Source organism: Magnolia sinica, chromosome 3 (assembly GCF_029962835.1).
Source record: "Magnolia sinica isolate HGM2019 chromosome 3, MsV1, whole genome shotgun sequence".
Lineage (NCBI taxonomy): Eukaryota > Viridiplantae > Streptophyta > Magnoliopsida > Magnoliales > Magnoliaceae > Magnolia > Magnolia sinica.
This window is the reverse complement of record NC_080575.1, coordinates 635,604-658,560: the sequence shown is the minus strand read 5'-3', so window position 1 is coordinate 658,560 and position 22,957 is coordinate 635,604. Positions and strand designations below refer to the sequence as shown.

Sequence of the window (22,957 nt, the reverse complement as noted above, 5' to 3'; positions counted from 1 at the left end):
GTCTGTATGACGTTGTTAACCCGTTGGAAGGCAAATAAACATTACGATGGTCTTAAATAAGTTTTTAATGGTGGGCATTTAATAAGTTCATGCCCCAAAACGAGGTGTTAAAACGGGTGGATGGCTTGGATATAAGCCAAATACATTACATCGACCGACAGTAAAAGATCCACCAACCATCCACTGGCATGCTTGACTTCTAACATCGGACACGGATTTCGTGGGGGCGGATTGCCCGGTTTCCCCGCCAGCACATACGTCCTGGTGACGCCCGACCCAACACAGTGGGTAGCGGATGAGGTGTGGTCCGGTCTTCATGCAGACGGTGCGCCGTTGGAGCCTACCTTCATGTATATATCTACATCACTCATCCGTTTTGTCTAATCATTGTAGTCATTTTAGGCATGATCTCAAAGCTAAAAGATCCAAATCTCAAGTGGACTGTATTATAAAAAGGCCGTGGTGCTTGAACGCTCTACCATTAAAAACTTACCAGAGGCCATTGTAATGTTTGATAATGTTTATTTGCTATCTATCTTGTTGATACGTTCGTAAAATTTTAATGAAGGTACAAGCTTTTTTTTTCTTTTTTTTTTTACACATGCACACACACCCCCACATACTCACGCTAGTGGAATTTCACCACCTGTGGATACTCGAACCCTTGACCAAGGTGTTGAAGAGTAAGGATCCAATGAAGGTAATAGCTTAATCCAATACATTTGTGGCTCATTAATGGTCCACTTCAGATTTGAATTGAATATGCCTCATTTTTTTTGGCTCATGCCCTAGATTATATGAAAAAATTACAGCCCCATATATCAAAGGGGGCCCTACAATAGCAGCCGCACCATATTGGGTGAGGCTGGACCACACCTAATTGGCTCCCAATTCCTTAATGCTTTGCTTGGTCCCATCCCTACCGGTGGCACACCTGACCCAATTAAATCCCGCAACATTGGCTTACCACAGACATATGTGGTGGCAGGGCTACTATGCAATCCACGTCCTTTTCAAGGAGCCTGTTAATCAAAGAAAGTGAGTTGTCCAGTGCCCAAGGTTTCGGCAAAAAATAGTTAGTATTTTATTTGGCTTTACCAAGCTATTCTCTTAATTATTTTAAGCACTTCATGCGTTGGCGCTACTCTTAAAGCCCAATAGATGAAGAGTTATGATCAAGCTAAGACTTAGTATTTATAATAAAAACGGAATTGAAATAGGGAAATGACAGTCAATCTGATGATATTTTACAAATCTAGCTTGCATAACCTGGCATGGTAGAACTGGGTGGCTAAAGTAGCTCGTTCTACCCCAAAATCATATATTTTATGTTTGATAACTCATTTCAGATTGTAAGATACGCTTGATTTAAGGTCTGACGATCCAGATCACTTTTGTCGTTGACCGGGCCTTTTTTGATCCATCTTGGCCATGAAATTGTCCGTGACCCACTCTACATCGTATGTGGGCCAATCCAATCCCACCCAGTCAGATTACAATAACAATGGATTTTTAGGCAAATGTTTGGTAAGATTCATGTTTGTGTGACTTCTATTTCATTCATTAGTTTTGTCTGCTCATGTTAGGACATTATCTAAAAAATAAGGCAGCTCCAAACCTAAAGCAGCATATTATGAGAAAGAGTGGGCATATTATGAGAAAGAGTGGGATACCCACCAATGAGACTTTGAAAGGGCCATTGTGATGTTTATGTGCCATCCAAACCCACTAGCAAGATCACCATAATCAAAAGGAAGTAAAATAAATAAATATCAACATGATTAAAAAATATTTCAGTGGTGAGTGTTCAATCCCCACAGCTCGAGCTGTGAATAATCCTGATTTTTGAGCTGTACCGAGTGGATATAAACATGTGTGGTGGGTGGTCCTGAGGAGCTTTCGGTTTCCAGGGCTCCTATAAGCAGAGGTTGGAAGAAATTTCGCATCCTAACACGTGCCAAAGGTCTGAACTGCTGATGCTTTGCACGTCTGGTTAAAAATCACCACATTCTGATCAAGTGGGCCATGCCATCATCATTGTTATGGGAAAAATGGTCTTGCTCAGCTCAATAGAATTAGTGTCATGGTCCCTAGAAGTAAAGCACTCCCCCAGCCAACAAACAAAACTCAGAGTTGGACCCATCTGGAATCTAAGCAGGTCACTTGACAGGCCCGTGTAACGTGATATATTGATAGATCAAGTGACTGGCTGCCAAGTTCTTTTGTAAAGCTTTCATGTCGGCGTGAAACCCAGAAGAAGTCATTATATGCTCCAACCTTTGACCCCGATCAGATCTTCGTCTACAAACGATCGGGCTCGGCCTACCCATGGACTCAGATCTTCCTTGGTAAGGTTTAGAACATAAGGTCGGCTCGGATGGAACAACCTATAATCACGCTCAGGAATTATCTCTAGTAATGCACACAAGGAGTGACTTCCAACGCACGAACTCAGGGTAACTGTCAACACCTCCAGTCGCTTAACTCCCACATAATGGTAGAGATCATGACAAGAACGACAGACACGTTAACTCCAATCGAACGGTATAAATAGGGAACTAACAAGTAGATACAAGTACGCAAAATCTCTCACCCAAAGCCCATCCACATTACTTAGACCCAGATTCCCAACCTGACTTTGGCATCGGAGGGTCCCCTACTCTAGCCAGGGTTTCCTTTGTCCTCCTCCTGTGCAAGCATACTGGGCTCGGCTCAAGTGCTCAGAGCTCGGTGAGGATGAGCCGGATTTTTGCATCAACAATCATCGTCATCATCTTAAGTCTTATCCCAACAACTATCAAGTGGACCAGACCACAAATTCAACCCCACCTGATGACCAGACGGACTTAGATGGTCAAGTAAACGCATGGACCCGGTGGGCCACTCTGATGACTTGCTTGGATGTAGGCTACGTTAGGCGAGTAGAGAAAAGCACAGTTGACTTGAACACACCTGGAGAAGGAAAAATGAGTGCAGACAGACGCCGGTTCTTCATATCGAGAATTGGGAACTTCCTGTCACCGGTGGAATGTAGGCCAGGTGGGCCCATATATGATCATGTCAGTCTATTGGATTTGACTTGGCCACAACATCAATCTGATCAGGTTATCAGAACATGAAATGAAATGTGCCTTGTTAGTCCGATCCAACGGCCATTGTTAATCTCTAGGTGCAGGTATCCTTCCTTGTGTAGAACATTCATACCATACAAATGATAGGCCTCACAATGAAGATCTCCGGCCATAAAAAAATAAAAAATCAGGTGGGATGGTTCGTCCAATACAAACCACATGCATGTTGAGTCACTTCTCTACTTATCCATTGATTCTGGTGATGTAGTTTTCCGATGAACCTTCCTTGGACCTGTAAGCACCTGCATAAAAGAAACAAAGGACAAAAGGAAGACTTTGGCTAATGCAGGGGACCCTGCGATGCCAAAGTCAGTGATTTGGGTCTTTGTAGAGAATGATTCAAAGGAAAAGAGTCACCAGTCTTTTTAGGTTTATAGATTGTGTGAATGAACCTTTCACCATATAGGGACTCCCCTCTTTATCGAGAGGGAAGATCACATGAGCTGGAAATCTTCTCTATTTAAAGGGAAGATCACACCATTGGAGATCTTTCCCGTTTTGAACTCCTGATATACCGGGGATCCTCTTCTGATCATGGGTGTCCAAGATCTCCGAGATCCTGGCCTCATATCCCAAGATCTTTGGGAGAGATCTTCGGGCCATTTACTTTGAATAAGACTAAACATTTAGTTGGGAACCAATAAGTCCATCTGACTTTTAGGTAAGATCGGATGGTTGAGGTAAATCAAGCCTTGGAGGTAGGTAGTACTGAGCTATTTGCAGGTCAATATTATCTTGATGTCAATCCGCTTGTAGTGTCCTCGTGATTGTTGATTCTATTAGTTACCGGCTTCCCTTGCCGAAGGTCGTCGAAGGTCACGCTGACCCATGGTCGTGCCGACCTATGAATAGATTGAGCTATAGTCATGCCGACCTGTGACTAGACCGACTTATGATCAGGCCGAGCTATAATCAAACCAACCTGTGACTGGACCGACCTATGATCAGGCCGAGCTATAGCCATGCCGACTTGTGATAGGACTGACCTATGATCAAGCCAAGCTATCTTATCGGTCAACTCTTCCCAGCCAGCAGTTCTTTTTTCCGTAGTTTGATCCATTGGTTCATGCTGGTTGTTGGTTCGACCTTTTTTCGTGGACCATCCTATTCTTCCCATAACAGATTCCAATCGAATGGCCCACCTCATGAGATGACCCGCCTGATTTTTATATCTGGTGATATTTATAATCAGACCTATCATTTGGATGATAAATATTTCCTACCGAAGTGAGCATGTTGTTGGAAAAAATGTGTCTCCACATAGTTGCATGTAATCTATTCTCCTCGAGGCAAGCGTCTTTGCCAATTGCATCGCCAGTTGTCAATTTTGGCAAGTGAGGATCCATCATACAAGCATCTAGGTCATCCACAATTAGTTGAACGGACCCAATCAAAGACGAGCCAACCGAAGAATAAGATCAACCTACAACACAGATTATTAGAATTGGAAAGTTGAAAAGTCTTTTGTCCTATGATTGGAAGACTTCAAATTAGCTTAAAATTTAAAGCAGACTAAGATTGTACAAACAGAGAATAAGGCTCGATATGTGAAATGATTACATTGTTATGACACAAAAATGATAATTCCATACCTCTTGGGAATCTTGCTCGGATGCCGAAATGGATTTTTGTGTTTAGAGGTCGAAAATGCCTAGATGGTCAAGTGGTTAAATTCACTAAAAAGAGGAAATAATTTATCTTGGTCCTCATCTGGAATGTGAAAATAGTTTTTCTACATCCAAAAATATATTTCTATAATATACGCCATTTGAAATTTCCTTTTCTCTGAATCACACCAACATATAGAGGGCCTTTCTCTTCCTTTTTACAAGTCATTTTTTAATAATTAAGTTGTTTTAATCTCTATTCTCATTGGTTCTTAGATTAGAAGAGAACTTTGATTGGTAGAGAATGTTGGTCTCTTCCTTATTTTCAGAAGAAAAAATAATAATAAGCGATTACATAAGAGAAAAACTTTAATAATTGTTAATAAATAAATTCTTATAGAGAGTATTAAGAACGAGACCTCCGCTCTAATACTAATTTAATGGAGGACAATTATCCACTTACTCTAAAATCTTAAACTGATAAAGTATACCAAATTAATCCTTTATCTCATAACCGAAGCTCCAAATCCATGGGTTAGGTCCTCGGCTAGACCCTCCACGTAAGCCCCAAATCCATCGGTTCCACCTCACATGAGCCACCAACCTTATACGGGCCCCAAATCCATGGGTTCTGTGGGCTGCTTACCCCGAGTGTGCCCCTGCATCCCACAGGCCACCCCACTCAAGCCTAGTGTAAGTGAAAATGCCCCCGCATTAATACATGTTAGATGTCATCAAATAAATGGTCTGGATCTTTACAACATGTCCCCACAGTTATGGAATCCTGTGCCTGGGCAATCAGTGTGTTGATGATGAGAAGGACCCTATAATTAGTCTTGATTGGTCTGCTCTTTCTATATCTTTCCTACTTGTATGGCCCACCTGATTTTTTTACCTGGGAATATTTTTACTGGGTCATCCTGATGAGCGCCCAGATCAAACACACTTGCGTCATGTGGACTCGTCAGGTGGGCTCATGTCTGGCCTACCTGATAAGCAAAACAAGCTTCTCTTTTCTTCTTTTTTGCTTTTTTTCTTTTTTTCTTTTTTTCTTTTTTAAATACCAGGGAATATTTGTAGTAGCCCATCCAGATGAAGACCCAGATCTCAGATTCTTCAATAGAAACATTGACCAGCTCAGTTTGTGCAAGTGGGACCCATCGTTTAGTGAACCAAACCATTGATATGATTGGCCCCACCGTGTCCCCGCCCATGCACCAAAAATCCATAGATTGAAAGATCCTAGCAATTGGATCTTTTGTCCTTTAGGAAATAATCACTGAGCTATGTGAAAGTATTTTTTCTTAATGCATACACGAAGGACTCTGATCTTGCTTGCTATCATGGCTGTTAACTCGACCAAGCGTCCAGATCTTTCCATATTTGCATGTAGAGAAGCTTTTGGACAAATGAATTTTTCTTGGTCTTGTAGAAATATCAAACAGCCAATAATCCTCTATGACTCAAGTCGATGAAGAGAAGAAGCTGCTGGGAGTAGGAATTTACAATTGCACTGAATAACAAGCCTCAAATATATGAATCTCCATTACCTAAAGTTCCAACTAATCTTTTAGTTACAACAATATTCATATATACACTGAAAAACTATTCAAATACAAGCAGCGCGATTTAGTACTCGATGGTGGTAGTCGCCAATTCTGCAAATCCAACGGAATTTTATTTCTTGTAATTACTATGCATTCTCATTCCGCCCACAATCTCATTTCGCATCACAAATCATACATTCTTTTTATGGTTCTGGTTGATGAAGAAAAATGGGCCAATGAACTGCAAATGTACATTCAAATCATGAGATTAGTTTTTGAACGTCTTAAGAATCCATAGAGAATTTCACCACTTGATTTTTATTTTTTATTTTTAATGAGTTTGATTCTGCTTTTGATGAATGGGTGAGTGCAATTGCAGACATGATTAAGAAAAAGCTAACTGTTTCCACGTTAATTAGACTAATTATTACAATTCATTTGTAGTAAGCATCCAAACACAAACAGAGCTATTGTGAATTACCAGTGACTGATGTCCTTGTCAAGGGGCCTACCACTATCTTTTCGCTTTTGCTTTTTCCTGTTTCCCTACCACCCTTTTCTGTTGTTTATCTAAGGCCTTTTTTCCAAGAACGTTCTCCTTTCTCTCACCTGGTTTCTTGCTTAGCAAGCAAGCCATCTCTTTTTCCATCGTTAAATATCATCACTGGTTTCAAGAGAGAGAGGAACTAAAATTCCATGACTGATTTGAAGCTTAGGAGTGTTTGCTAGTGAGAGAGAGAGAGAGAGAGAGAGAGAGAGAGAGAGAGAGAGAGAATATGGAAAAGGAACAAGCTTTCCATCAGCGTGCGCTCAATGTAACTGCAGTAGACGCTACCAGTAAATTTCCTGTGGAAGATGATGATGATGTAAAAGAAAGTGGTAACTTCTTATGAACTATAGTATATTATCGTTTTCTTATTGGGGTCGTTAATCAGTTGGCGCCCTCTGTGAACATGTTGGGACCAAAATTTCAGTAGTGTTCATCTATCAGGTGGTCCATGCATGCACATTGAATTCAATTGTTGGTTATTTCTCATCTCATCATACAGATGCCTGCCTACTTTCTGGGCAGGTTATGTTTCTGGTTGGACCCACCTAATGAATGGTCCAGATCTCTCCCGCGTGCCATGTTGCCACTTGTTCTACAGAGCACCTCCTCAATGTGCCTTTGCCTGAATCACCCTATTTCTCATACACATGTATTTAGCTGGCATTTGGTTCTGGATTTTCAACTTTTGAGTTTTATTCTATCCTGTTACACAAGGAGCCAGTCGTGAATTCGTTGAAGCTCCGACTTGGATGTGTTCTTCCAGTCGGTGAATCCTGACCGGAATTTGAAAGTTGTCCTACTTGTACCAAGGCTCCAGAAAAATGCAGTGATTTTGGTTTGGTGGCCCATCCAAGGTATGGTCCACCAGAGGGTGGTCTGGAATTGGATTCACAAACTGTGAAATAAATGTGTCCGAGAGGCAATAACAGCTGTTCAATTTTGTATTATATCACCTTCATGTCCTTGTTCCTTGCATCGAAATGATTACTTAAGGCTTGAATGTTATGGTTACGAGCCAAAGTCGCCAATCCATGCAACCCTAGACTAATCAGGTGAGCCACAAATGTATGCTGGATGTGGATATAATCGACTAAGTAATAGTAATAAACGTGTGCATCATGCATGTTTACAGGTCCATAAATCAGGCTATCATCTGAACCATTTTTGAGGATGAATGTGGACCATTGGTTTAATTTTCTTCGCCATCCATTTTTCCCTTCTAATTTATCAGTTAAGATCATCTAGGTAGCCTTATTTTCAGGCCTAGTCATATCCAAATGTTTCCCCGTCAAATCTGCACCATTGATCAGGCAGGTGACCTCGTGTATGTGCCTTGATCCAAACATAGGCAGGTCAGCTCATCCAAACTTTCATGGTTCGAGGATAGAAAACAAACAAGTAGAAAAGGCTGAAAGATGTTCCTCATTCAATCTTCAAATCCAGTGATTCTGATCCGACCTACCTGATTTTTTGGCGAAGACATACTGGATATGGGGCCCACTTAAATGAGTTGCCCTGATCTCACACACTAATACCAGGTGTGCACAAGCAGTAGAAGTAGGCAAGTAGGAATTCACATCTCTTGTTAGTCCACTGTAACTTGTCATAGCTCTGAAGGAGCATCACAGATTCCTTGATTACTAGTCTTGTTACATTGTCATCTATGCTTGTTTCTATAGAGTTACAAGTGCAATATCTGTTTTTGTACACAGGAGATGCTGAGCAACTTGATTATTTCCCGGAGGAGTTGGTTAGCCGTTGGGTTTCCTTCTCTGAAATGGGCTCGTATCATTATTACTCATTGGGCTTAGCAGGGAATGGTGAATTGGATGTCCCGTTTCGAGGCATTTCTCTTATTGTAAAGTGTGATTTGGGAGCTGATTTTGCCACTACACAATTTCAATTGGCTAGGGGTTCTGTGACCGTCAATGTGAAATATGTGGGACCCATTCATCTTACTACTGACCAGGTGACTAGGACCATTAGGTTCAATTTGTTGAGTAATTATATAACCAGATGTATTTTACCATTGCGGGCATAGAGCAGACATTAGATCCAAACCATTTATCTAACCGGCCCTGCTGTGGATAACAATTGCCTGTGCACGTCCCTAATATCTTCCTGATGAGACAATGCTAACCCTTCAATAAATGGGTTGTGAACATATGGTTTAAGGGGAGAAAACACAGGAGTTGTCCATGTTTGGTGAGGAGAAGGCCAAAAATAGATAGCTAGGATCTTCCAAATCTGTGAGTTTTTTCAAGACAAGCTCTCTATCTGGTGGGTCCATCAATCCAACAGCCTGCATGATCCAGAACATTGGTTTGATTGTCCCATGGTTTGACAATCTAGATCATTGCTCTAATGAGTCAATGATAGATTAGACCTTGTCTGGGAAAACTTACAGGTTGGGAAATCTTAATGCATTGATCTGTGGCCTGCAAGTCTGACAATTAAGTAAAAGAGTACAACAAGAGTCTCGATTCAGTGGAAAAAGGAAAAGATAAGGCCAAATATCAGATTCTTCACCCTCTGAGATATCTGAGTCATGGTCCACCAAAAGTAGGCCGCATCAGATCAATGATCTAGATCATCATACCACAAGCCCCAGCTGTAGAGCCTTGATGCCTGTCTATGTTTTGAATTCCATATTGTTTGATTCCAGGTTAATATGGCTAGAAGGTTTCAGATCACTATTCTCAGATCACTTATCAACCATAAATGGAGGAAACTACGACATGATTTAAATGGACCTCTTCAGGAGGAAGGGACTCTTGCAACTACAACTTACTTAGTGCTCCCATCTATTGATCATGATTTAGTGCTCCCATCTATTGATCCTGATCAGAATTCTTCATTTATTGATTGGGATTGCATTAAATCTGCCTCGTTTTCTTCTAAAGTAGATGGTATGGTTCGGGAAGATGGCATTCCGCACTGTTGTTCTCTCCAAGGTGACAACATTCGATGGATGCATATAAAAGATAGTCTTGTATGCAGTTGTATGCTTAGAAATTCTTTGGTGACCACTCCTCATACTAAGAATATCTATTGCATTAGTGGTATCTTAGATGATCTTAGCGCGAATTCTCCTATGAAGTCGAAAAAGGGTGAGGTTCTTAGTTGTACATACAAGGAACATTTTCGATCCCGGTGAGTTACCATGAAATACATTACATCAATAGAAACTCTTCTTGAATGCTAATTGATTTTGATTTATCTGCTTGTGGGTTTTCTTTTTCATTTGTCTTGATTAACTCAACAGGGGCATCACATTGCACTATGAAGGAGAATCATTGCTTTGTGGGAGACACCTATCGAAGGTGCAAAACTGGCTTCGGAGGTCTACATTTCAAAAGGGCAAAGGTAGTGTGTAATTATTTTCATATGTGGAATCTCTTGTATTAGGATTTATTGCTATGTCAATCATGTTCCCTTAGGAATTGGATGCATTTCTTTCTCCTCACCTGTTAATATGTTAGCAATGCTAGAGATATCCTATGCTTCTCTCTGCTTACTCTGTAGGACATAAAATTTAAATTCCTAGTTTTTATACTGCATATGAAATTTTTGGAGTTTAAGATGAGCCATTTGTGGGTATCATACAAGAAAGTTCTTCTAGGTTTCTCTAAGAGTTCTTCAGTTACAAGCACCAATATGGTACTATAATTCTAAATGAGAGGGTATGGTCGCCAAGATCATCCATGTCACTATGCTTTGCATTTACTAAAAATTCTTCACACAAATAGATCCTCCACTGTGCATTTTGAAACATGAAACCTAGAAATCTGACTACTTGAGGGATCTAACTTTGAGAGAGAACATTTTGTGTGTGTTTTCTTGATATGCATGTGCCACCTTGATGTGTGTAGATGGACGCACATGCAAAACATGCTAGCCTATGATTAAAAAAAATCACATAATCATCACTATCAATTATTTTATCATGCTCTAATGTGGAAGTTCAAAAATAGAATATAAGAAAATGTGGGGCAGTATTTGAAATTCTAGTGGAAACTAAAAACCTAAGTTAAATCCCGTGGCAGGTACTCGAACAAAGCGGCCTGATATCCATTGGTCTGTTCACCAGTTCAACTATCTTCTTTATATCAAATTGTAACATCCCAGATTTTCGCTAACTTGGATTTCAAAAATCCTACAAAATTTTCCACTAGAATTTTTGTAAATAGGGAACTCGTCCACATGCATTTTTGCTAGGTTCACACCCGGGAACTCGGGACCAGAGTCTCCATACTCTGGTGCCGAATTTTGGGGCATGATTCAATTTTGTTTCACATCGCAACAAACTGTTTTGGGCCATAGTAACTATGACCAACAATGTATTTTGATGCACTTACCAAAACATGTCTGCTTTACGTCCTAGAAGTTTTGTCAAAATAATATTTAGTTACATCTTTGATAATTAATCCCAATTGTTTTTTTTCCTTTTCATCTTCCTCTTCTTTTTTTTTTCTTTTTTTTTTTTGTTTTTGTGTTTATTTTTGTTATTGTTATTGTTATTGTTTTTTGTTTTGTTATTGTTTTGTTTTTTTTTTTTGTTTTCGTGTTTGTTTTTGTTTTATGTTTTTTTTTTTGTTTTTGTGTTTGTTTTTTGTTTTTTGTTTTTTTTTTTTTTTTGTTTTTTTTTTGTTTTTTTTTTTGTTTTTTTTGTTTTGTTTTTTTTTTAATTTTATTTTATAAAGGCATGCACAGATGCACTATCGAAAACAAGTTGCAATTACTTATCTAGTAAAGTTTAAAAAAACAATTGAGACTATGGGCTCTAAAATTGCAATTCCAGTACTTTGAAGTTAAGACTTGAAAGATAATTTTAGGGGTACGCCATCATAACAAATACTAGGAAAGAAAACACATTATTTTTTGTCATCTCCTCTTGATTCACAAATCAAAATTCTGCACAACAGAACCTTAGTCTTTCTTTCTTTCTTTTAAAGACTTTTTTGGAGGCTTTGTCATTTTAAACTTAGATTTTCTCATCTTCTTTTTAAAATCTATAACCTACTTTGTTTCGTTGTTGTAGAAGGAAGCCCCGGCGATGGCGTTGAATTGCCACCTGAACTCTGTGAGATCATTATGTCTCCCATCTCCACAAGTACTTTGCACTCTTTCTCATTCATTCCGTCTATCATGCATCGTATCAAGTCCATGCTTCTCGCCATCACATTAAAGGCAATGCAAATGAATCACTGCATGCGAAAATTTGATGTTCCAGCCATCAAGGTATTCCACTGTTTTACTTACATCTTCAGATGGTGTTGGCAATGGTTGTAGTAAGGATGAGTGTAATTTGAAGTATTTATCTTGTTTCTTTCTTTCTTTGTGTCATCTTACATTGTTTAAGTAAACATTATATCCTTTTAGATTGACTTTTTCCTCAAATTGACCCATTGACTGCAACCACCTTTTTAATAAGGGGGTGTTTGGAGTGTAACTTACTTAAGATAAGCTACTTATGCCTCAAGTAGCTTATCTTAGTTTCTACTTATTATGCAAATAAGTATGTTTGGTAAACAACATACTTATCAGCTTCTCCTCTCTTTCATCTCTCCTTATGCCTCTCTTCAGCACATTATGAAAAGTAGAAAAGCTTTAAAAAAAAAAAAATTTAAATTTAAAAAATAAATAAATAATAAAAAACTGAAGTGATTAAGCAATTTTAAGTAAAAAAGTCACTTGTAACTAATCATAAACCAAACTTATCTGAAATAAGTTACTTATCTGTTGTTGTAAGTAGAAAAAGTAACTTATTTGGTGGTATCCAAATGGGCCCAAAGTAAGATTTTTTTTAAACAAGGAACTATCACCTACAACAAGATGTAGGTTAACCTACAACCCATTTCATGCAGAGTTGGGAACAAAAATTAATAAGATTATAGCAAATTAAGAGTAGCATATTATCCTACAACCTGTCCTATATGATCATTCCTCTTCTTTTGCAATATTTAAATGGACTTGAACTTTTATGGTCTCTTAAACCATTTCAACCTTTACAATGCCTACAGGAATTCATGCTAACACAAGCAGTTTCAAACAAAAGTTTAACATTCATAACCATGGCAACTTTGCATTGTTACAATTGATCATTTTATTACAACTGACTTTATCAATTCTTCTTGACCCTGAAATATTGCATATAAATTTTACATGCATGCAAACCTTTTTTCTTTCATTTTAGGTTTTGGAAGCAATCATGACAGACAAATGCGAAGAGGAATTTTCTTTGGAATCACTAGAGACACTTGGAGACTCTTTTCTCAAATATGTAGCAAGTCAACAGTTATTCAGAGATAATAAGCAGGACCGTGAGGGCCCTCTTACTCATAAGAGGGAAAGTATTATATCCAATGCTAACCTTTGCAAGCTAGGGTGTAGCCGCAAACTTCCGGTAATAATTATCATAAACTTGGAATTTTCTATGTATCACCAATTTTCCATGTTTTGCCAATTTTCCATATGTATGGATGGAATAGCTTGGAAACTCTTTGTTATACTTGTTGTGATTTAAAATCTGATGCCTTATATTGAAGGTGTAATTGTCTATATTCCTTTTTATCAGTCTATCTATTAATCTTTTTTACATAATCAATCTTGACTTTATTCTTAATAAACGAACAGTTCCTTGACCAACCTTCGATTATGTGATGGCTAACTGTTACTTGGATTTAATTAAATCCCACTTACATTCTGGCCATGTACATCACGTAAAAACAACTTACTTGTTCTTGTCTAACATTTTTTTTTTCAATTGTAAATTAATATCAAATTTATTGGACTAAATCCTCTTTTATACTTTTGGAAACATAACAATCCATTTTGAGAAAGAAAAAATTTGTGAAAATTAAAAAGACATATGCAACTGTCACTTCAACTTTTTTGAAGAACCATTTGTCAAGTTCAATTATTTCTTGTTATTATGATATAACAGGCACAAAATTTGTAATGCTAACTCTACCCATTGCAAGAAATTGTTCTCCATATCTTTTGCATTGTATTTTCTAGCTTGTATCTGCTTTCCCACAGTTATGACTTGTGCAATTGTTTCTACCAAAGATATTTCTGGACCATGGGCCCCCTCTCTAGATTGTAGGCCTTCTCACTCTGATACCATGTCAGAGAGAAAGAAGCCTTTTAAAGAGAGAAAAAAAAAACACTTAACGAAGGCTAGATGTCTAGGCTGCCATTTATTTATGTTAAGTGATGTCCTAAATTTTATAAAATACCCTAGGAACCAAGGAAAAAAAGAGGAAAAATAAAAGAAAGAGAAATAAGAGGAGAATAAGAGATGGCCCATGGTCTAAAGAGAAAAGGTCCGCGGTCCAGAGAGAGCACGCTGTCCAAAAACATCTACAGCTACTAATGCAGAAGCTCTTTCCAATGTTCATGTTGGGTCATGTCTGTAAACCTATTGAATGCATTTCCTCAAATAAACGGCCCATACATAATTTATCATTATTAGTTTATTGAAAGGATTTGGGCCTAATCTTTGACAGTAGATTGAGTTTAGGGAATTTTATATATAAAAAAACTAAATAATTAATATGGAATTTATATTCCATTACCTTTTTCAAGATGGTTTTCAAAAAGCTACCTTATTAATCAATATAATTATCATTCCACTGCCTTCTATCACACTGTTGTGCAAGCAAATGGGCCAATGGCTTGGGTGGGTCCCACCATGATGTTTATATAAAATCCACCTTGACCCCTAGGTGTTTCACCCCATGTTAGGCCAAGGGCCCAAAAAATCAGCTCCATCCATGATTCAAGTGGACCACATGATTGGAAACAGTGTATAGGGCAACGCTCACCCTACAAACTCTTTTTATTAGTCTAGCCGAGTTTTGGGCCAGCTGCCTAATTTTTTTTATGGAATCTAATAGTTAGAGTAGATTTCATATAATTATCACGATGGGCCTTGTAAGAATCAAGGGTGGTTGTCTCTCTCCCAACTATTTCCTTTAGTGTGGCCCACTAGAATCATGAGTTAGCCTAATTTTTTCTCTTGGCACAAAGTAGGACTAAATATCTAATGATCAGGGTGGAACTTACATAAACATCATAGTGGGCCCCGTCAAAAAACCATAGCGATATCCCATACAACTCCATTTTCTTCTAAATAATCTCTCTGTATAGTGCGGAAAATTAGACTGACCTGTGATTCATGTGGGCCACGCCCATTGTTCAGAGTATCCTCAATATTTTGATAATATCTCCAATATTATTTGTATCTCCAGCTCAGCAATACCAATAACACTGGTGGCAATAACGATAATACTAGCAGTATCAGAAATTCCAGGTATCGGTAATATATCGCTAGGTATCACCGATGTATAAATATTGCTAATATATCGACAATATTTTTTACTGTGTAAATCCTAGGTGTTCCTTGTACCACCAATGTATTGATATCGCCAATGTATTGCCAATATTTTCAACTATGTAAATTCCAGGTGTCACTTATATTGTCAGTGTATCGGCGATATTTCGATATCAGCGCCAATGTACCGATATCACCAAAAACCAGTTTATTAAAAATGTTTAGATGGATGGGGATGTGATGGACGGTTGGATGTTTAGATGGATAGATGGGATGGATGAATGCTTAGATGATTGGATGGAATGGATGGATAGATGGGATGGATGAATGTTTAGATGATTGGATGGGACAGATGGATGATTGGATGGGACAGATGGATGGTTGGATGGATGAATGGAATGGGATGGTTGGATGGATGGATGGATGGGATGGATGGATTCATGATTGGATGATTAGATCATCATGCATGTGTATTGTGTTTATATGCTTATTTATGGATAGGTGTATTATGTATGAATGCATTATGCATATTTGCTTAATTGTTAATTGGTTTAATGAGATTTACGTGATTGTTGTGTTACTATCAAACTGATTTCTTATGACACAACATATTTTTAGGCCCCATTAAATGGAAACCTATTATGTATCAATTCTTTTTGTAATTTTTTATTCCTAAATATGCAAATATGTGTATTTTAGGGTTCCTTGAAGTTTCATTGAAAAATTCCAACGTTTTCCCCATGCTTCCCAAATGTTTCCCTGAATTTATAGAATTCTATGATAATGATATTGTTTTCATATCCCCGGCTTGCGAAACTTGTAGCGATACTAATACTTCGAACACTGACCACACCAAAGAAAATAGTTAGGAGAGAGATGTGTACCTTTGCTTTTTACAAGGCCCACCATGATGATTATATGAAATCCACTCCAACCATTAGATGCCACACCAAAATTTAGGCCCAGAGCCTAAAAATCAAGCCCATCCGTGATTCATGTGGGCCATTCCAAGGGAAACATTTTGGAGGGCGATCATTGCCCTGTACACTGTTTCCAATCATGTGATATGGCACTTGAATCACGGATGGAGGTGATTTTTAGGCCCTTAGTTTCACATGAGGTGGTGCACTAGTGGTGGGGGTGGATTTTACATATACATCACGGTGGGGCCCACCCAAGTAGCCGATCCATTTGTTGGCACGAGCACCCATCCAGCCGTTAAAGAAATGTAATGGAAGATAGTAGAATGATAATTATATTGATTAATGAGTTAGATATTTGAAAACCTTTTTGAAAAATGGTACAAGAATGTAAATTCTATATTAATTAGGTAGTTTTTTGTAAAATCCCCTTTAGTTTATTGCCACATTAATGTGTTTCATTGTGCTATTCACTAAGCATTTCGCCAAATGCTTGATTGATTTTCCAATCATACTTTTGTTTCCAGGGATTCATACGTAATGAGCGATTTGACCCTAAGCAGTGGGTTATTCCTGGTGATCCTTGTGGATGTTATTGGAAGGATGAAATGTTTGTATCACCTTTGAAAAAGATCTATTATGAGGGAACCAGGCCTATGAATAGCAAAGTAATTTCTGATGTTGTTGAGGCACTTATTGGAGCATACCTTAGCACAAGTGGGGAATTAGCAGCATTGTACTTCATGAAGTGGCTTGGTTTAGAGGTTGATTTTGTGAATGAGATATCACTTGAAAGGCCATTTCTAGCAGCTGAGAAGTACGTCAATATTAGCAGTCTCCAATCACTGCTAAAGTATTCATTCCGTGACCCTTCTCTATTGGTTGAAGCATTGACTCATGGATCATATCAGCTTCCAGATATTCCAGGATTCTGCTATCAGGTACCTCTCACTAGCATAACATGACATTACTAAGTCCATTTTAACTCATTCTCTCAAATTATGAGTTATTAATGTCATTTACTAATTTTATGTTTATGAGCTGTTAATTATCTTTAGAGGCTGGAGGTATTATCTTATCAAAGGGCTAGACCACACCGTTGGTTAGGGGTAGCAATGGGCTGGGGTTAGGGTTGGCCCTAGTCTTCACTAAGTGGAAAAGCCCCTAGCCCTACAGGTCTGGCTCTGTAAGGAAAAGAGTTTAATAATCAAATGTTTGAATAGTCCAATCCAAAAATTTTTTTAATCCTTCATCCACAATGAGTCTTATCATATAAATAGTTTCAATGATTGAATCCTTACCGTGCATCCAACTGTTGCCCTTAAACTGCACATGTACATTGAATGGGCACCACTAAAGAAATGTCTTTAAACCATCCATTCTGTATAAGAGTGGCCAACTTGATGTTGGACCAGGCCATTCATCATTGGCCTGGACCCAACCCTCAGGCCAAGTATAAGGGCTCAAGACCTGACCCATAGGTATGGGCCACCCAGCCCATAGCCACCCCTACTAATAGTTCATCACCATGCTCCCTGGATGGAACATAGACCAAAAATCACACTGATAAGAGAATTACCATCTTTCTCTCCATACATTCTCTCCTAGTTTGCATTTGCAGTCTTTACGTGTATGAAACTGTTACCAAACTCATGTTTTAGAGTTTTAAATCGAAAGCTCTTGTTCAAAATGTAAGAGGATGTCCTTTTCATGCAGCGCCTAGAGTTCCTTGGAGATTCGGTTTTGGATTATCTCATCACTCTCCACTTTTTCAAGGAATATCCTGGCATCTCCCCTGAAGTTATAACTGACCTTAGGTCTGCTTCTGTAAACAACGAATGCTACGCCCTCATATCAGTGAAGTTTGGACTGTACAAGCACATTCTTCATCAATCACCTGGCCTAGACGAAGGAATTATGTTGTTCGTTAATAGCTTTGGCCAATCACTTCCTTACTCAACATTCGGGTGGAAAGCAAAGTCAGCTTTCCCACGGGTAAGTCAAATTCCATCACATGATTTGCTTCTTACATGCTTTTTCTATGCACTTGAAAATTTCATTTGGAGTGATAATTGCCTACAACTCATTGTAAATTACAAGTCAAGAGAATTGTAATCCCTCTATCTAGTGGTGAATGTACAATCAGAGTGCCTTTCCATTCAAAGACATGAATATTTGAAGTTCAGATGTAGTGATATGTATTCATGTTGTGTCCTTTGCAAGTCTCCAATGTTGGCTGTCGAGAACACCAGTTGCTGCACCCATCTTGTCATACAAATCATCGCCTTCATACAATCATTTTTGTTTCTGTGTTTTAATGCAATCAACAACTCACAAAAACAGACTTGCATGATGCCAACATTTTTATCTATCACTGTTTTTAAGTAGATATCTCAGGTCCCAAAAAAAGAAAAAAAAAATCATTAATTTGAAACCCTAAACAATTTTCTGTGTCAGCCACTTGCGGACATACTCGAATCGATTGCTGGGGCAATTCTTGTTGATTCTGGATTTGATAAGAATGCTGTTTGGGAGAGCATACGGCCACTTTTGGAACCTATGGCTACCCCAGATACACTAGAACAGCAGCCAGTGCGGGAGCTTGAAGAACTCCGTGTCAGAAGATCATATGAGAAGCCGACGTTCCAAGATGGGGTTGCTTCTATCACGGCAGATGGAATCATCCATGAAGAAGCCTATGTCAGTAGTAATAAGAAAACATCGGCGAAAATTGGTGCAGAAGCCCTTTTGGGTTCTTTGAAGGCAAGTAATCTTGGCTCAGAATGACTAGCAAGCAGTTCATGATCAACATAGATATTACTGAATTACATATATGCACGGAATGTGTTTGTATGGATTTAAATAGAAAAGAAGCTGTTTGATACATGGTCAATCTGTTTTCCAACACAAACTTATGACTTCTCTAGACTACAAGTTAAAATTATAAGGGACAATGCGTTCTGTTTGTATGTTTATTAGTGAGTGGTTATGTATTTGAAAGTTGCTGGTTTTTCGAGTGGTATTGTCTTTTGCACCTGCAATTCTCCTCATTTGTAATAATAATAGTACAGCTTTCTTCTACTGGATCACCATGAGTAGAAAGAAAGGGTGTATCTATCAGGAATGGTTGTAGTCACTTCCAGGTATGGCTCGCAATCCTCGGAGTTACAACTAGCAGAGGAAGAAAAATATCGAAGGGAAAGAATTTTCTAAAATGTCAATGAATTACTGGGGTGGTAATCAAATGATGCTTATGTGGCTAATGGAATAAGCCAACCATCATAGAAAGTGAAATCTACTGTTTCTGTGGGTGCCTGGGTGGAGCTATAATTCCAATGTTGTCTCTCCTGCAGGGAATTATAGCTTGATACATAGTAAACGAAAAGCATCCAGATGCACTCATTCTGTACAGTTGGATCCCATGGTTATGTTCCAGACCATTGATCTCATAGGATACACCACAGACGGTGATGAAACAAAACTCTTTCAGATTGAAAGATCCAAGAGATCCGACCTTTGGCCTTTCTTCTTGACAGTTGTTGTCTGCTCTTTCTCCTAATCATCCATTTATAGGCAACTGATTAAAGGGCTAGGAACCTCTAATCTTAGAATATGCTGGGGAATCTTCTGTCCACCCTTTAAATCAAGATTCTCAAAGGGCAACCATGGGCACCATTACTACAGACTGGTGCATCCAAACACTAATTCCTCAAGGGCCGTTTGGACGGATGTATTAAAGTGTATTCGGTCGTAGTAGGTTGGATATGAGTGTCATATCTAACAGAGTAAAGGCGTCTACTGTTTGGACGGGAGAGAGATGAGCAGGGCGGCGGCGCCTGCTGGATTGCAGGATAGTGCCGGATACGAACCTCCCTCTCTCGCTGGATTTCCCTCAGATACACTCCTCTCTCTCTCTCTGGATTTGCCTCGAGCCCATCCCAGTCCTTCGTACGGACTAAGGGATGGGATTGAAGGTTGCTAGATATGGCAAGAGCAGTGGCGGGAAGGATCATTTCGCGCGATAATCGTCTTTTAAATCTCAGGTATTTGGGATATCTATTTTCCTGTAATGTGGTCAGTAGAATTTGGCACTCCCACTCGCACTCCTGATTCCGATGGTACTCGCGGAGGGATAGCAATAAGGAAACAATCGCACCTACCTCATCCATGTGATGTACTCAGGGCCTCATTAAATACTGTTGCCGAGTCAATGATGAAATTTGGGCTCGACAAACAGGTTAATCGTACTAACAAAGTACTTGATGTGCTGGAAGAGGTGAAAAGCCTAACCAACAAAGAATTTATTGATGTTGGTGAGATCCTGAGTAAGGAAAAGTTGTTGGCGTCATTCTTTGTCAGTCTTTGACCCGAGCGCCAAGTGGAGTGGTTAAAGGAAAAACTCCGTGATCACTTCGGTGATGGAGGTGATGGTTTTGTCTGACAGGGTGTGGTCAATGGGTTTGTTATGCTGGTTTCTATTATGGGCATGTAATAACTTATATTGTTGTGATGTTTGTTTCTGCATACTGAATTTTTTTTTTTTTTTCATAATTTTGGATTTTGCTATGCTGGTATATATGCCTAATGTATACCATTGTGACTGCTGTTTTAATGACTGAATATGTTTTAGAAGCAATTCGGTATATCTACTCACATGTTTGCATTACGCACATTAACTCGGATTGGATTAGTCAGTTGATATAAAGCAGGAAGGGTGCGTACATACAACTTTCATATTCTTATTAAGGATTAGTATGGCATATTTGAATTACGGATGTTCAGTTTTTGATATATCACAAAAATTTTCCATGCATGTCATTGCAGATGGGTAAAGAAAAGTACCACGTTGTCCTCGTCGGACGTCGCCCTGGGATATATGACACTTGGGAAGAGGCGCGAGTAGAAGTGGAGGGATATAGTGGCGGCAAGCATCGCGCCTTTCGGAACTGGAAGGAGGCCGTAGCATGTTGGGACAATTTTTTCCGTAAGGCTTGTGAGCCATCCAGACCACTGCCAGAGTCTCCGTGTCTTCAGGTTGCCGCTGCATCTGCTGAGATGGAGATCCAGCACGCTACGACTTCGTTTACCCATCAGTCGACCCAGATGAGACAAGAGGTGGTGGAGAGGGCCACATCGACTGATGATCCTACTCCATCGGATAGCGAGAAAGTCATTGTCATTTTCGTGGGCGTCTTGGTTCTTTTTTTTTCATTGCTTATTATTATTAAATTTTAAATATTATTGTTGTAACTTTGATTAAATTTTCGACTTTCGTTTATGGTTTTTGTGTACTATAGCCGAAGGGTTTAATATATTATAGTCTGCGTGTAGGTTGAATGGATTTTCTTTGTGCTTTTGATATCTCTCAACATCTCTAGTATTAATCTAACATAGATCTCCCAATTCTATTGGTTACCAAAATGTACGGAATGGATGGAACACATCCATGAATGTGTGGCCCATATTTAAAATGGACAATCCCATACGGGTTATGTGAAATCGGTTTGCGTACTGAGATACGCTCTACAACTCCAGCGTTTACATAGTGGGCCCCACCATAATGTATGTCTTTCATCCATTCTATTCATCCACTTTTACTGAATTTTGTTATGACTTTATCTCAGAAATTAGAGGTATAGAAATCTCAGGTGGACCACACAAGCTAAAAACAATAGTGATTGGATATCCATCATTATAACCGTCCAATCTAACACTCTCATCCACGACTTCAGATCCAATATGTTGATTTTATAGACAATAAACAGATGAGGGGGAACTGCAAAAATCAGCTTGATCGAAAACTTTCATGGCCCCAAAATGTCTTTAATGGTCGACGCACATGGAGATCTATTTTCCTGTAATGTGGTCAGTAGAATTTGGGATATTCACAGAAATTTGTTTCTGTAATGACCATCTGATTGGTTAATATATATGGATGGCGTGGATGAGACACAGGTTTGGACGGTACCCATTGAACGGCGTGGATGAGACAAAGACATCATGGTGCCCCGTGGAGTACCCAATCCGGTCCATGGCACCCTTTCAAATATAGTGGTAACAGTCAGTTTCAAATTCTGCAACATCCAAACACTCTCACCGTTAGATTACATGGGATTGCATGCAATCCCATGCCCAGCCAAACATCCACCGCATCGACCATCCATGGATTTCGTGAACCGTCCAAATGTGCACACTAAGTGGGCGTTGGATCATCTACTCCAGTTGGATTGGAGACAATCCATTGACAGGCAATAAATGGCCTCGTTTTCTGTGCACTCCACCCCATTACAACCTACTCCACTTGAATACATCTGTCCAAACGGGCCCTCAGTGTCCAGGTGAGGAATAAACATATGGTTTATTCTAGGAAAGGCACCATGCTGCAAGAAGGGAATTTGCAACTGCCATTACATGCTTACTTGATGCAAGACATGGAAATTAAATATGATATGCAAGATTTCAGACTTTAGATCATACTAAGTTAGAAACTTTCACAAAAATTCCACATCCCACATAAAGTCAAGCATTCAACAAGGGGGATCTACAAGGGTCCAAGCCTACACATGTTAGGGCTGGATCAATTAAAATTATAGACCAAACAATGATCAAAGGAGAGTAGATTCATCCATACATGCAAAGGATTATTTCCCCAATCCAAGGGATTCACATGTTTCAATTCGGGAAGTCCTAGGGTTGTAAAAGCGGAATAGAACTTGGGATTTATGATAATCTGGGTTAGGGTTAGGGTTAGGGAAATAAGGTGAGAGAGGAGTGAAAGAGAGGAGAGAGAGAGAACCTATAATCAGTCCACACGTGTGGACAGCAGGATGGTCTGATGCACGTGCGTGGATTGCTGCCCATAGG

General features: G+C 39.1%; 1 protein-coding gene across 6 annotated transcripts; it reads left to right on the top strand.

The window, feature by feature from the left end:
- The first annotated feature begins 6,892 nt into the window (after nt 1-6,892).
- On the top strand, nt 6,893-21,432 carry LOC131239195 (endoribonuclease Dicer homolog 2a-like). 6 transcript variants are annotated; one of them, XM_058236774.1, is made up of 10 exons: nt 6,897-7,161; nt 8,548-8,804; nt 9,501-9,988; nt 10,101-10,204; nt 11,877-12,076; nt 13,032-13,241; nt 16,621-17,034; nt 17,810-18,088; nt 18,551-18,856; nt 20,918-21,432. In XM_058236774.1, exons 1-10 carry the CDS (start codon nt 7,062-7,064, stop codon nt 21,326-21,328), a joined length of 2,769 nt encoding a protein of 922 aa, XP_058092757.1. In that variant the 5' UTR covers nt 6,897-7,061; the 3' UTR covers nt 21,329-21,432. The 6 variants fall into 6 exon arrangements, with proteins under 6 accessions (XP_058092760.1, XP_058092759.1, XP_058092757.1 ...); XM_058236773.1 differs by having other exon boundaries at nt 6,898-7,164; nt 10,101-10,201; XM_058236772.1 differs by having other exon boundaries at nt 6,898-7,164.
- Nucleotides 21,433-22,957: the final 1,525 nt, after the last annotated feature.

Bases quoted from the DNA above. Each gene is read 5' to 3' on its own strand.
- LOC131239195 (XM_058236772.1), top strand. From the start codon at position 7,062: ATGGAAAAGGAACAAGCTTTCCATCAGCGTGCGCTCAATGTAACTGCA. The intron at 8,805-9,500 runs GTGACTAGGACC...GTTTGATTCCAG, and splicing joins TTCATCTTACTACTGACCAG to GTTAATATGGCTAGAAGGTT. The intron at 17,035-17,809 runs GTACCTCTCACT...CTTTTCATGCAG, and splicing joins TTCCAGGATTCTGCTATCAG to CGCCTAGAGTTCCTTGGAGA.